This window comes from Plutella xylostella, chromosome 11, assembly GCF_932276165.1.
Source record: "Plutella xylostella chromosome 11, ilPluXylo3.1, whole genome shotgun sequence".
In the NCBI taxonomy this organism is placed as follows: domain Eukaryota; kingdom Metazoa; phylum Arthropoda; class Insecta; order Lepidoptera; family Plutellidae; genus Plutella; species Plutella xylostella.
The window spans coordinates 1,831,489-1,847,083 of NC_063991.1; the positions used below are offsets into that span (position 1 = coordinate 1,831,489).

Genomic DNA, 15,595 nt, shown 5'->3' on the forward strand with positions numbered 1-15,595 from the left:
GAAAATTGGTCAAGTTGCGTGTATCGGACTGTATCGACGTCTATTTTCGATTCAAAGTTAATTTTATAGCGCTGTGAATGTCAAATTCACTTTGAATAGAAGATAGACGGCCATATTTAAACATCAAAACATCTTCGCCTATTCTAAAACTCTTATAAATAACATAATGAAATCTTACTATTGTGCATGTCAAACTGTTTGTATAATACAAAATAATTATTACATAATGTGAGAGCCGTCAAAAGTGGTTTTTAATACATAATAATATAATATCATCCAGCATTTTCTGGATAATTTGTCACAAGATAAGTGACTGTACAAAAACCTTGTTGACAAAAAACGACCGTAATAGCATTTTAAAATATGAGCTACATTTCAGTGCACCGAATTTAGGTTTTTGGACAGCCACGAGACTCGCAGTTGTCAACAAACGCAGTATTTTTAAATCGTATAAAATAGATCCGATAATACTTTTATATGAGATTAACAGTGCACAGGGGAAATTTAAGCTAATGTCGACCTTAAAAGTTATTACTAAATGACCTTAAAACTATTTAATGCCGACATTAGCATAAAGTTTCTTTGTGCAATTCGGGCGTAAGTTTGACAACCAAAATCTTATACTTTTACATAACTTCCCTTTCCTTTTGTCAAATCAGTGTGTTTTTCTCTCAAGTGATCACACAGGGGTCCACCAACCCGCACTAGGCCAGCGTGGTGGACTAAGCCTAAACCCTTCCTTCATTGGAAAGAGACCCGTGCCCCAGCAGTGGACGTGATGGGTCATGATGAATGAATGATAACACAGGACCACGACATTTTGAACCATTCATACTTTGACTTACAGTCGAAAACGAATCTTATTCTGTCCGATTGCCTATCTATCTAAGTACACTCACGGGCAATGAAAAGGTTCCACTGTGAAAATCACCAAATTACTCCTAAACGGAAAAGGCTAGCTTAATGACGCCTTCTGCAACATTGAAGTACATTTAACAGGGCATCAGGATATTACCAACTAAAAACGGTAATATTTTGATCATATTTTTAAATAAATGTTTAAAAAAATTGGGGTCGTTTGGTGTCGGCATTTTGTGAGTGAAACCTTTTCATTGCCCGTGAGTGTATATTGTGAGCAGTACTTGTATAGTCTACAATTATTCTTAATGTTACTTATGAACACTGCAGAGGTTAATGGAACACATGCGTACGTCAATTAAAGTCTGTTTTTTTAATCTCAGTTACTAAATTGACAGATTCTGAACGGTTCATCAACAGTCGATTGTCCCGCGATTAAGTGACGTATCGTTCTTTTGGCGGTCTTTTCAGAATCTGTCAATTTAGTATCTGAGATTAAAAAAACAGACTTTATAGTTATACATATAGTACTCATCTGGACGACCATCGACAATTTACTACTATAATGGTATTTAGAGGGCACAAATTCTAATTTTAGAGCTGTCAAGATCTTAAATTCTTTGTTTAAAATTCGACTCTGATTGTTTATGTAAATCTCATTTTAAACTGCGAAATTTTATAGGTTGTATTTTTATTGACATTTAACATGGTTTAAATCATATTTTGTGCCTTCGAAATCGACATCAATATATATCTATCTATTAGATGAAGATAGCATATTCATAATGATGGTGCATATCTGTCAAATTCTTAGAAGTTATGTCATTTATTTTGAATGGCGGTTTATAAAGGGCGTTGCATAATAAGATAAGTAAAAAGGTGGTGACTCAGCTCTAGAATCTGTTACAGGAATTTTAGAAATCCAATATTTTTTTCAGGAATTGTCTACATTGTTCCGAATGTTCTACTCCCCATAGTAAAGTCACGTGAATTTTTTTTTTGGTGTCTATAAATTACATGTTTTATTAATTTTCAACAAAGGTTACAGACGCTGTGGAGCTAGCGTGCAGACTGAAATGGAGATGGGCAGGTCACGTCACAAGGACCACTGACAATCGGTGGAGCGAGAGGCTCCTGCATTGGTACCCTAGAGGGGCAAAAAGGCCACGTGGAAGACCAAGGCGACGGTGGGCCGACGACATCATGCAGCTGGCTGGAGCTACGTGGACCCGCACGGCCAAGGAGAGAGACATTTGGAAAGGGTTGGAGGAGGCCTACGCCCAAAAATGGGTGTCTCACATTTAAGTCAAAATATGTATTTATAATAATCCATTTATATTATTAATATAATTTGCATGAATTAAAATTAACCAAATAAATTCTAATGTGTAAACTAATTAATTATACATAATGTAATCGAAATATGCAATGTTAATGTTATGAATGATTTGTTAAATTTATTTATTATTTAAGTTCAAATGCAATATTTAAGTATTAAGTTACATTGTTTTCTAATATTGTGAGAAAATAAAAGGCTTTATTATTATTATTATTATTATTATTATTATTAATTTTCAAAATTCGTAGAGCAAAAGTTGTTTAGAATGACCCCCTGAGTCAGAGCGCCTATCTCAGCTATTGCAACACCCAGGCTTGCTACTCCAGTTTACTCGGAGCTAGGCTGGCTGAGCTGAAATCAAGGGGATATGTACAAAGGTTCCACTCGAGAGAGCCACGTACAGGAACTTCGCCCCCTCTCAGAATATAATAGACCCCCTGAGTCCACCCATTTCGACTTATTATACCACACCTTTATCGGTTTTTACAATTGAATGCCGCATCGTTTATCTTTTATATCTACGGATTTACTTATCGTTTTTGTCATACAGAGTAGATATTGTTAAAATATACTGCTTTAATTATATATTTTTATTTCGAGCAAGAATCGCGGCGTTATTATGCAGTTCGATAAACCTTATCTTTAGATAACATATACGAGTAAAGACACGTACAATTGGGCCCACCTGCGTGGTGTATTTAAGGCGCACGCTGCGTGTTGCGTGAACGCGTGTCCGAAATTGCATTTGCGTGTTATTCACGCAACACGCAGAGTGATGCGTGGCAGTGCGTGAATGAAACCACCTAAGCGATAATACCATCGCAATTCTCTCAACGCTCTTTAAGCAAATCCGTATATTTTCTCTTACTACTAGTCCAGCCACTCCTCAGAATAATAACGGCCTGTTTTCGCCGTCTACTCCATACATTCTTATGACATCTAGTTGGTGTTAAGGTGGTGCATGCGATGAGACTGTAGGTATAATACCACCGTAATTCTCTCGACAATCTAAGTAAATCCGTATATTTTCTCTTACTACTAGTCCAGCCACTCCTCAGAATAATAACGGCCTCGCTTGGCCGCCTGCTCCATACATTCTTATGACATCTAGTTGGTGTTAAGGTGATGCATGCGATGAGACTGTAGGTACAGTTGTTCGTATCTTTGTAATGCTTCTAAGGATGCTCTGTCGTCCGGCCGCTCGCCCGTATACATGCTTTGTTGGTCTGTGGACAAAGATGTGGTAAGGGTCATGAACTGTGATTTATTATACATAAATAATTATATTATGCTCATGATTGTTATCTTAAAGGGCAGTCAGAGGTGACGGAAGCGTGCCGTATCGCCGTTTCGAATGTACCGTCATACCGTGAATGAAAGAATCTGGATGTACAGGTTTCCTCACGATGTTTTCCTTCACCGTAAGAGCGATGGTATACATTGTACTTAAGTTAAAAGAACTCATTGGTATGGCATGTCAGCGCCGGGATTCGAACCCGCATCTCTCTTGTGTAAAGCGCTTAGCCGACTGAGGTGTACAATAAATAGTACATACCGAGCGGGTAGGTGTACACTCTACATACCGAACGGCCACCTACTGGAGACTCCTAGGGCAGGTATCCGTGCGGGTAGCTATACAGACACTATACATACCGAGCGGCTACCTAGCGAGTCTCCTGTTAGACCCTGTATCTCTGCGGGTAGCTATACACTGTACATACCGAGCGGGTGACTAGTGGAGTCTCCTGGATGGCAGGTATCTTTGCGAATTGGTCATGGAAGTAGAAAAAAACGCATCCTCACACTCTCATGTCGCCGCCATTGCTGTGCCTGATTTTTTAGTTTGCGAGATTCCTTCCGTATTTTTGTCTACCTCTATGCGGGTAGGTATACACTGTACATACCGAGCGGGGGGCGGGCGGCGCGGCTGCCGACGGCGCCGAACCCGCCGTCCTCGTCGTGGGCGCCGCCCTCGCAGCCGCCCCACACTGCAGCGTGTCTCCTGGGGGGCGGGTGTCTCTGCGGGTAGCTATACAGACACTTTACATACCGAGCGGCTGCCTAGTGGAGTCTTCTGAGAGGGCGGCTATATGTGCGTGTAGGTATACACTATACACTATAAATAACAAGCGGGTCCCTAGTGGTGCCTCTGCGGGCATGTATACAATATTACGCCCATAGGCGGATAGCCGGTAGCTAGCGCTCGATAGCGGCTAGATGAACAATTCCGAGAACCGAGTGTTATGGCGCTCTTTGGGAGAGGCGTACGTCCAGCAGTGGACTGCTATGGGCTGATGATGAGGTATACACACTGTACATACCGAGCGGGGGGCGGGCGGCGCGGCTGCCGACGGCTCCGAACCCACCCTCCTCGTCGTGGGCGCCGCCCTCGCACGCCGCCTCCGCAGCCGCCCCACACTGCAGCGAGTCTCCTGGGGGGGGGGGGGGGGGTGTCTCTGCGGGTAGCCAGGGTGTCCACTCAGAATGCTCCAAAAAATTCCCTGACTTTTCCCTGACTTTCCCTGACCGTTTCAGAAAATTTCCCTGACCAAAGATCAAAATATAAACCTAATTTAAGTAATTTGAAGACGAAATCTTGTTTTCAAAGTTTTGCGTTCATTGGTTTGACACTTATTAAAACTCGATTGCGTAAGATATGTATATGTCGAAGTCATCTGGTTTAATCTCCTGTTTGATTGAACCGCTAGCCCGTTCATTGGATGACGCTATCCAGTTGTATGACTAGGCCGAACGTTGATTGTACAAGCGTCACAAAACTCAGACTTAAAATCAGTCAGGTGGTGAATAAAACAAATATGGCGTCTAACAGCGAACAGCTGACACAAAAAGCACTTGTATTGTTATTTTTTAAAAATAAATTAGCTTTAAAGTGCGTTATTTATGTTCAAATAGTGTGACAACATGGATTTACCTATTATTACACCGGCGGCGGATAGTTTCAAAGAAAAAAATGTGCTGTAACTAATAATTATGAACAACAATATCAAGGTACGTTTATTGTTATTGTTTAGTTAATTTGTGAGATGCGAGCTTTGTAACATAGTCTTTTTGTTGACTCTTGTCTGGTCATGTTCATCTTAACCAGACATTACAAAGTTACTATACTATATCCCATTTAACGACTTCGCTGAATAACGTTCAGTCTAGACGTTGGACGTTACAGTCAACCACTTGACGAGTTGTTCTTTAGTCATTCAACTGAGTAGCGTCATCCAATGAACGGGCTAGCGGTTCAATCAAACAGGAGATTAAACCAGATGCCTGCGACATATACAGTGTCGGCAAAAATGGTATATTAAGAGGGAAGTATAGCACTTAACACACACTAACGTTCTTCAACTTTTAAATATTATCCAATCTCCATGATTTTTTTGGATATTTAAGACACAATAAATTACTAGGTTTATACTTTTATTTCTCTAAATTTGCTATAGATTAAACTTATAGGCACCTCAAGCAACGCAATTTTTGTGATCAAAACTGCGCCTTAAACAAAAACAATATTTTTTTAAAGCGAAACCTCTAGCATTTATTATTCTGAAGCGATTGACATCAAAATCAAAAAGATTTGTTGATATTTACTTGGTGAATAACGATTTCTCCCGAAATTTTATCAAGGAAAGTACCTATGTCAGTCACGAGCTGCATTTATCTCTATATTTAGCACCCGGGCCCTGGGGCATGAGTACACAAACGATAGCAAATGTTTTACTTAATACCTATTTCTCGAGGTTCCCTCTTAAGCCTTAGGCCTTAGGTCATTCTTAACAACTTTTTTGTGCGAGTATTGAAAATTTCCGCAAAAAAAAATGCACCCGCCTTGCAGCAAGTTGCTATACTGCCTAGTTTAATAGTCTTACCAAAATTAGACTGATTACCATCGAAGTAGAAATTGAAACCGAAATAGAAATTGAAACACAACAAATTTTTTTTGTATGGCTCTCTCCTGCCTGACAAAGTTGTTAGTTATGTGAGTATTTTTTAATGAAATTTGATTAAACATGCAGTACAAAATATAATAAAGTTTGTTTTGCTCTGCTAAATTATTAAAAAAATATATATTATTGATTAATAGATGCCGCGCGGAGGCAGCGTATGCGGTCTCGCTGACGCATATAATAATTATAAAGCAAATTGAGAACCTCCTCCTTTTTTCAAAGTCAGTTAATGAGCGCGGCTGCAGCGCGTCTGCACCAACAAAACGTTATTTTTTATCACAAACTTCTAAAAGTCTTTAAACTATTTTTTTTTTGATTGGTGAGATGAACCACCCTCTTTTGCATCAATCTGTATATACGGGACATAATTTTACCAGCAGAGTCTTGGATCTATCTAATCTTTTGGAATTCGTACTAATTTTTTTTTCATCTGTCATATTTTATTAATTCACGTAGATTTAAAAAACTTAATCGTATAATTATTATATAATAGTAAGCATCAAAAACCATAGATCATATACACACGCTTCGGCAGGTTATACAGAAGACCGAGGAGTATAATCTACCTTTATGTCTAGCGTTTGTGGACTATGAGAAAGCCTTTGATTCTATTGAGCTCTGGGCGATGCTTCAATCCCTTCAGCGGTGCCATATAGACTATCGCTATATCGAGGTGTTGAGATGTATGTACAATGCTGCCACAATGTCAGTTCGATTACACGAACATAGCACAAAACCGATCCAGTTGCAAAGGGGCGTGAGACAGGGAGATGTTATTTCTCCGAAACTGTTCACCTGTGCACTGGAAGATGTTTTTAAGCTTGTAGAGTGGAAAAGACTGGGCATTAACGTCAATGGCGAATATATCTCTCATCTACGATTTGCTGATGACATAGTTATTATGGCGGAAACGCTGGAGGAGTTAGGCGAAATGCTCACAGACCTCAATGATGCCTCTAAACAAGTTGGGCTGAAAATGAACATGGACAAGACAAAGGTCATGTCGAACGAACATGTTTCATCATCGCCCGTAACTGTAGGAGGTGTCACCATCGAAGTTGTCGATCAGTATCCCTACCTAGGACAAGTGATCCGATTAGGTAAATCCAACTTCGATAAAGAGGTAGCTCGTAGAATCCAACTCGGATGGGCAGCGTTCGGGAAATTACGACACATCTTCACTGAAAACATACCTCAGTGTCTGAAAACAAAAGTTTTCAATCAGTGCGTGTTGCCAGTGATGACTTACGGAGCCGAGACGTGGTGCTTCACCAAAGGGCTTATCCACAAGCTCAGAGTTGCTCAGCGTGCTATGGAAAGGGCTATGTTAGGCGTGTCCCTGCGAGATAGGATTCGTAATGAAGAAATCCGCAGGAGAACTAAAGTTACCGACATAGCCAAAAGGATTAGCACGCTGAAGTGGCAATGGGCTGGCCACGTAGCCCGCAGAGCCGACGACCGCTGGAGTAGAAAGGTTCTGGAGTGGAGACCCCGTGTCGGCAAACGGCGTGTCGGTCGCCCCCCAACCCGTTGGTCTGATGATCTGCGGAAGGTAGCGGGAAGCCGCTGGATGCAGATGGCGGGTGACCGTTTGGGGTGGCGATCGTTAGGAGAGGCCTATGTCCAACAGTGGACTACAGAAGGCTGAGAGAGAGAGAGAGAGAAGCATCAAAAATATTCCAAAACTAAACGAGATTTTATTTTATGACTTATGTATTTCACGTAAAATAAGTATTACTAGTAAAGGAAAGTACTAAAAATTATGCTAGAAAAAGGTAATTTTTCCCTGACTTTCCAGGTGGCCCATCAATTTCACTGACTTTCCCTGACCACCTAGAGCTTCCCTGACTTTTCCCTGACTTTCCCTGACTTTCCAGATAGTGGACACCCTGGTAGCTATACAGACACTATATATACATACCGAGCGAGGCAGGTATCTCTGCGGGTTGTCATGTCGGTATAAAAAAAAGACGGAAGGAATCTCGCTAACTAAAAAGTGAGGCACCCAAAGTAACTCGATTTCATTGTTGCGACAAATTAGTAAGTCAGTCCGCCGCGGCGCGCTAATCACGTCGCACCTACGCATCCACACACTCATGTCGCCGCCATTGCTGTGCTTCATTTTTTAGTTCACGACATTTCATCCGTCTTTTTTTCTACTTCCATGGCGGAAAGCTAAAGATCGCATCCATTGGCGTGCTTTGGGCCTATATCCAGCTGTGGACTGCTATAGGCTGATGATGATGATATCACTGTACATACCGAGCGGGGGGCGGGCGGCGCGGCTGCCGACGGCGCCGAACCCGCCGTCCTCGTCGTGGGCGCCGCCCTCGCACGCCGCCTCCGCAGCCGCCCCGCACTGCAGCGAGTCTCCTGGGGGGCGGGTGTCTCTGCGGGTAGCTATACAGACACTATACATACCGAGTCTTGAGAGGGTAGGAATGAAATTTTGACGGCAGCGTAGCTAACGCGGTAGTGAAGCTAATTCCGAAGCATAGGGCCGCGGGTTCGAATCCCGCCCAGGGCAAACATTCGTGTTTGCCTTGTGTCTGGTTGTCATTTATCTATTTAATATGTATCTATCCATGCATTTGTGTAGATATATCACCTGTCCGACGGATTTCACCCATTTCATAGACTATGCCTTTAGTTAGTGGTGGTTATTTATTTAACAGCACATACCAAGCGGGTGCTTAGCGAGTCTCCCGTTAGCGCCTGTATCTTTGCGGGTAGGTATACATACTGAGCGGCTACCTAGCGAGTCTCCTGTTAGGCCCTGTATCTCTGCGGGTAGGTATACATACTGAGCGGCTACCCAGCGAGTCTCCTGTTAGGCCCTGTATCTCTGCGGGTAGGTATACATACTGAGCGGCTACCCAGCGAGTCTCCTGTTAGGCCCTGTATCTCTGCGGGTAGGTATACATACTGAGCGGCTACCCAGCGAGTCTCCTGTTAGGCCCTGTATCTCTGCGGGTAGGTATACATACTGAGCGGCTACCTAGCGAGTCTCCTGTTAGGCCCTGTATCTCTGCGGGTAGGTATACACACTGAGCGGCTACCTAGCGAGTCTCCTGTTAGGCCCTGTATCTCTGCGGGTAGGTATACATACTGAGCGGCTACCTAGCGAGTCTCCTGTTAGGCCCTGTATCTCTGCGGGTAGGTATACATACTGAGCGGCTACCTAGCGAGTCTCCTGTTAGGCCCTGTATCTCTGCGGGTAGGTATACATACTGAGCGGCTACCCAGCGAGTCTCCCGGGAGGGCAGGTATATCTCTGCGGGTAGCTATACACTGTACATACCGAGCGGGGGGCGGGCGGCGCGGCTGCCGACGGCGCCGAACCCGCCCTCCTCGTCGTGGGCGCCGCCCTCGCACGCCGCCTCCGCAGCCGCCCCACACTGTAGCGAGTCTCCTGGAGGGCGGGTGTCTCTGCGGGTAGCTATACAGACACTATATATACATACCGAGCGAGGCAGGTATCTCTGCGGGTTGGTAATGGCAGTAGAAAAAAAGACGGAAGGAATCTCGCTAACTAAAAAGTGAGGCACCCAAAGTAACTCGATTTCATTGTTGCGACAAATTAGTAAGTCAGTCCGCCGCGGCGCGCTAATCACGTCGCACCTACGCATCCACACACTCATGTCGCCGCCATTGCTGACATTGCTGTGCTTCATTTTTTAGTTCACGAGATTTCATCCGTCTTTTTTTCTACTTCCACGGCGGAAAGCTAAAGATCGCATCCATTGGCGTGCTTTGGGAGAGGCCTATATCCAGCTGTGGACTGCTATAGGCTGATGATGATGAGGTATGATGATAACACTGTGCCTACCGAGCGGCGGGCGGGCGGCGCGGCTGCCGACGGCGCCGAACCCGCCCTCCTCGTCGTGGGCGCCGCCCTCGCACGCCGCCTCCGCAGCCGCCCCGCACTGCAGCGAGTCTCCTGGGGGTAGATTAATATGACGTTAAGTATAAAGCGTTATAGTAATGTAAGGTAAAGATTTATATCGAGCTAAATTTGAAACAGAAACAAGGGCCAGCACCAAAAAATTGTTTAAATTGGGTGGACGATTATTCTTTGTAATGTCTGACACGTCTTACAAAACCATAAATAAGGGCCCGTTAACTCATTGTAAAGTTAGCGTCTATTGCTTGTAGGTTGCTACACCAATGTAACTCGTGTATCAGTGGATATCGTCGCATAATTATCACTATTTTATACGTTGAAATGAATTTAAAAGCGTGCGAGAATTCAGGTTACAATTATGTCGATTCTGAAGGCAAAAATCCTAATTTTAGTGTTGTAAATTTTGCCAGCGAAAAATGAGATTTACTTAGACACGCATAGAGTCGATTTTTAATAAAATATTTAAAGGTCTTGACATCACAAAAAAAAAGATTTTGTGCCTTCAGAATGAATATATATTGCTTTTAGCAAATTAATAATCTGCCTTCAACATCCCACTCACCAGTACAGTTGCCCACAGGCGGCGAGGGCGCCACGTAGCCGGGCGCCCAGCTCTTGTTCGGGTAGGAGAATAATGTCTCCTCACATTTGTTGGACTGTACGTCTAGCGGCATTTGTGGCTCCTGCGGAGAAAGAGTTTTAGGTTTAAGGTTGTTGCTCAAAAATGCTACCTCCTAATTTCCAATACTAGGTACTGTACCATGTAGTGGCTAACTAAATGTTGAAGGTAATTTAATATACTTTAGAAACGCCTATTATTTGCGTAATTCACCCACCAAACATGAAAGAGATCGCTAGATCACTTTTAGCGCCTAGCGATCTCTTTCATGTGTTATCAGCCTATTTTACGTCAACTTGCAAATTGTGATATTATTATATGCTATGAACTTTATAAATCAAGTTGTATTGTATTGAAATTAAAACAGAAATACACTTACCTGTCCCTTATAAAACTTGGACTCCGTGACATGATGAATAGTAACCTCACTGTTCAACTTCGACCCGACTCGCAACCGCTGAAAATACGGCAGCGAATCCCCATTCGACATATGATGATTCATATCCTGTCCCAACCCCGACCCAATATCACCCTTATCGAACAACGCATTACGGAACACATTCCTATCCTCTTGGCCGAACGGCGTGTATAAACCACCAATGAAATCGCTCCGTTCGTCTTCTGTTCTTTTAAGCGGCGTTCCGATTGGCTCAGGCCGTTGCACCGTGTTGTTTGTGAATAACGACGAATCGTTCGAATCGAATGATCTGTTCGACTCGCTAGTAGGTCTTGTACCTATAGGGTTGGGCGAAACAGTTGGCTTAGGAGCTTGATTCGTGAAGTTCGAATCTAGATAATAAGACTCTGGGTTCAGAAAACCTCTTGATTGATTATCATCGTTTGTTTTAAACAGGGAATACCCTTCATCGTTTTTCTGAGTGAACGAAGCTAGATTCATCAGTCTAGTCTGGTTCTGGTAATCAGTTTTTACTTCTATATTCTTAGGCGACGTTCTAGAAGCATCTATCACATACGCTTGGGGCGGAATAGGTGGGTTGTAAACATTCGGGTTCACATAGTTGTAATTCTGTTGCGGATACATGTTTGGCACTTGTGGGCTTTGGGGTCTCATGCCTAGGCTTTGCTGATGCATCATGGACATTAGTGGGTTCCGTATGGTGTACATTCCGTTGGACGTAGGGGTGATGGTCGCTTGGCAAGCGGCGTTGGGCGGCATTGGTATAGGGTCCGGAATTCTTAATGACGCGTCTTTGTTATTCGGCTGTTGAGGTCCGACTTGTACTGGCGGCATGTTGGGATGGAACATGGGGTTCCGTAGGGTGACCATTTTGGTTCCGTCCTGTTTTTTTGACTCGGTTATGATGGGAGTGTTGTCGGCGGCCGCTGCGGCTTTTTTGGCCTTTTTCTTGGCTTTTTTGGACTTTCCAGCGGGGGCTGGGGCGGGCGCGGGCGCGGGTGGTAAGTCTGGTACTATTATGGTCTTCGGTGGTTCTGCGGAAAGAAACAACGTAATTAGTAAATTCGTAAACTCCAATCAGCTGTCATCGCGAGCTTCGCTTGGAGTTATGATTTCCCGTAAACGAAGTTCTCCAATACCTAAGTATTTTTCTCCTTCCCCGTATTGTAGGTATTGTAGAAACTTTTAAATTGACTCTTCATTATAGGGCTTTATGGTTTTCCTAGAAATTATTAAAATTTTCTCGCCGGAAAAACTTTCCTTGCATTTCAACAAACATAAAAATAGATATGTGCTCTAAAGGTGAGTATAGACTTCAACATTTACTTGTAACAGAATACCGAGCCGCTCTGTGATATGTTCTTGTATATCATCCTGTTACGTACTGTTTACTACGCTTTTGCCTGTATTGTAACATTCGTAAGAACGTTACATGAGAGATATATTTACCAGGCATGCCGAGGGCGGGCGCGGTGCTGAACATCATCATGGCGGGGTCCGCGTTGATGACGGGCGGCGGCCGCGCCACCGGCGTCGGGGCGGCCGCCAGCTGGTTGCACTTCCATATTGGCTGGAATAAGTTGTAATTATGTTAATCTGAGCGGGTGTGGTAGTAAAAATGGGAGGCCTTTGCCCAACAGATGTAAAGCAATGGGGCTTTTTAAAAATGTGAGCTCAAATCATTCCAAATTCGACGATACGGCTTCGCTATCACCTAGGCAGTAAAATAATAACTTTCATTCCATTTATCCATCAAGTTTGGGGTGCACGAAAGGAACCTCTTCAACGTACATATCAGCATCATTCGCATTCTGCGTAGTCAATGACTGACGCTATTCTGCCTGTCTAATCCCCTCAGCATGCTGACAAACTCTAAACGCACTCTCTAGTATCTCTTATTGTTCACCTACATGCTAAGAAGGCAAGTTAAGATAATCTTTCAAAGAGTATATCCTTACTTCCTTACTAATCCTTACTAATCCTTACTAATATTATAAATGCGAAAGTAACTGTGTCTGTCTGTCTGTCTGTCTGTCTGTCTGTCTGTCTGTCTGTTACTCTTTCACGCCAAAACTACTGAACGGATTTGAATGAAATTTGGTATACATACGGTCTAGACCCTGGGAAAGAACATAGGCTACTTTTTATCCCGGAATTCCCACGGGAAAACTTTTTAAGGCGAAGCGAAGCGCGCGGGAACAGCTAGTTTTTATATAATGTAAAATACTGACCACAGATTTGATGGTGGGCGCCTCTCTCTTCTCGTTCGGTTGGACGCGAGTGAGTGTGATGCCGGGAGGCAACTTCAGGTCAGCCACCTGAAATAATGTATTTATGGTTATCAAAACATCGCTAGCTTATGTAATCTCGAATTTTCAAAAGTTAAAGTTGTTCACATTGACTCCTTGAGTCATCCCTTTTCGTATACCACTTTTGCAACACCTGTATAACTTTTACTTGTACCTATTCGTTTTTTACTTGAAAGTTTCATCACGGTTGATAAAATTTGTGTTTGATATCTATTTGCAGATTATACCAATCCATATTACTTTTGAGAATTGATAAATTGAGTGCAAAAGCGATGGTTTGAATTTAAAGGTGAAAAGTATTGTGAAGTAACCTGAACACCGCAGCTAAGTTGCTCCATGATGCTGCAAGATGGGACTTTCTCCGGCTCGGCGTTGCGTGCGCCCTGGGGAGCAAATGTTTTGTATTATTTACTGAGAATATCTAAAGTGGACTAGGCCTAAAACCTTTTCTTGTTTGGAATACGACGCATGCAGCAGAGGGGACGTGATGATAATGATGATCTGAAGTGGGCGAAAATGCAAAAATAAATGTTTCTTATCTTGGATTTTGAAAACTGGATTTCATTTGCACCACATCCCAGATACTGAACATAGCTAAAAGTTAAACAACATAGATATGGTTAGAGTTATACTTTCGATAATCTGACTTGTCAATCCTGTCACCACGGTGACAAACCCTAGTGCCTCATACCTTCTTGACAGCCTCGAGCGTGGTATCAGCGGTGATGTTGATGACTTGAGCTCTGGGTTGCTGCATCTGCTGGGGTTCTTTCTCCTTCTCTCTCTCTCCCTTATGTAACATGTGTGAGTGGAAGAGAGACGGCTACATACCTTCATGACAGCCTCGAGTGTCGTGTCAGCGGTGATGTTGATGACTTGGGCTGTAGGTTGCTGCGTCTGCTGGGGTTCTTTCTTCTTCTTGTCTCTCTCTCTCCTATGTAACACCTACGAGTGAATGAGACGACTATATAGGATGTCTCTTACCTTCTTGACAGCCTCGAGTGTTGTATCAGCGGTGATGTTGATGACTTAAGCTCACGGTTGTTGAGGCTGCTGGGACTCTTTCTTCTTCTTCTCTCTCTCTCTCTCTCTCTCCTATGTGACACCTACGAGTGGAAGAGAGACGGCTACATACCTTCTTGACAGCCTCGAGTGTGGTATCAGCTGTGATGTTGATGACTTGCGCTCTCGGTTGTTGAGGCTGCTGGGGCTCTTTCTTCTTCTTGTTGTTTTGTTGTTGTTGAGGTTGTTGCTTCTGTTGTTTTGTGGTCGGTTGGGGTTGCGCTGTGGAAGGGTTATGCTTAGGTTAGATGAGGGTATTTTTGCAGTGGATTTTGTGGGGTTGAAGATATTTTTTTTGGTGTATTTTATCAGTAAACGCAGGGTGGAATTTTATCAGTGACGTGCTCATAGTCAGGGCAATGTCCGCGATACGCATCTTCATAAATATCGCACTGAATATTGAATAAGCTGCGCAAAACATATTGGTTACAAACATGTTGTCAACATCCAAACATGTTGTTGTTCTTAGACCGGTGGACTAAACCGTCCTCAAATGGACATGAGGAACCGGCAAGCGTAAGCGTGGACGTCTTCCAACCCTCGACCGATGACATTAGACAACTGTATGACGAAGGCTGCAGACAGAGTGTTGTCATTTATCCAAAAAATTACGATTACTGGCTGATCATGAAGATAACAAAACAACAGATACTTACCATTATTCTTCTCCTGTTTATTCTCTTTCCCCTTCTTCGCGTCTCCTTTTTCCATCTTCTTGTTGTCCTTCTTTTCGTCCTTCTTCGCAGCTGCCGTCTCCTTCTTTCCCTCCTTCTTAGGGGGTTCGGTCTTGGCCGTGTCCTGTTTCTTCTGCTCCGACTTCTTGTTGGCTTTCGCCTCTTGCTGCTTCCGTTTCGCTTCTTCTTCTTCGGCCTGTGGTTAGAGAAAACAAATTTAATGTAATTATTTTTTGAATATGGCTCATGATTTTGTACTTTCCTAATTATAGCTTGTTAATTTAATTCAGTACCAGTAGTTACTGCTTTTATAGCTTACACAAAATGAAAAATATTTACGTTTTTATGTTCAGGGAGCTACTACTAGCTTTTCTTCAAGATAAAATAGTCATGGTTAGTAATGCAGCAGAATATAAATTTCTTTTTCGTCAAGCTAAAGTGACTCTCTTTATC

At 43.1% G+C, this 15,595-nt stretch overlaps 1 protein-coding gene across 1 annotated transcript in view; it reads right to left on the reverse strand.

The window, feature by feature from the left end:
• Positions 1-2,498: 2,498 nt before the first annotated feature.
• Positions 2,499-15,595, reverse strand: part of LOC105380894 — a 66,685-nt gene continuing 53,588 nt past the window's right edge. The window contains 9 exon segments of the mRNA XM_048624283.1: positions 2,499-3,423; positions 4,519-4,629; positions 10,623-10,743; positions 11,059-12,131; positions 12,547-12,667; positions 13,329-13,415; positions 13,718-13,789; positions 14,542-14,690; positions 15,125-15,338. Of these exon segments, the coding sequence (XP_048480240.1) occupies positions 3,305-3,423; positions 4,519-4,629; positions 10,623-10,743; positions 11,059-12,131; positions 12,547-12,667; positions 13,329-13,415; positions 13,718-13,789; positions 14,542-14,690; positions 15,125-15,338 (2,067 nt within the window). The 3' untranslated portion in view covers positions 2,499-3,304.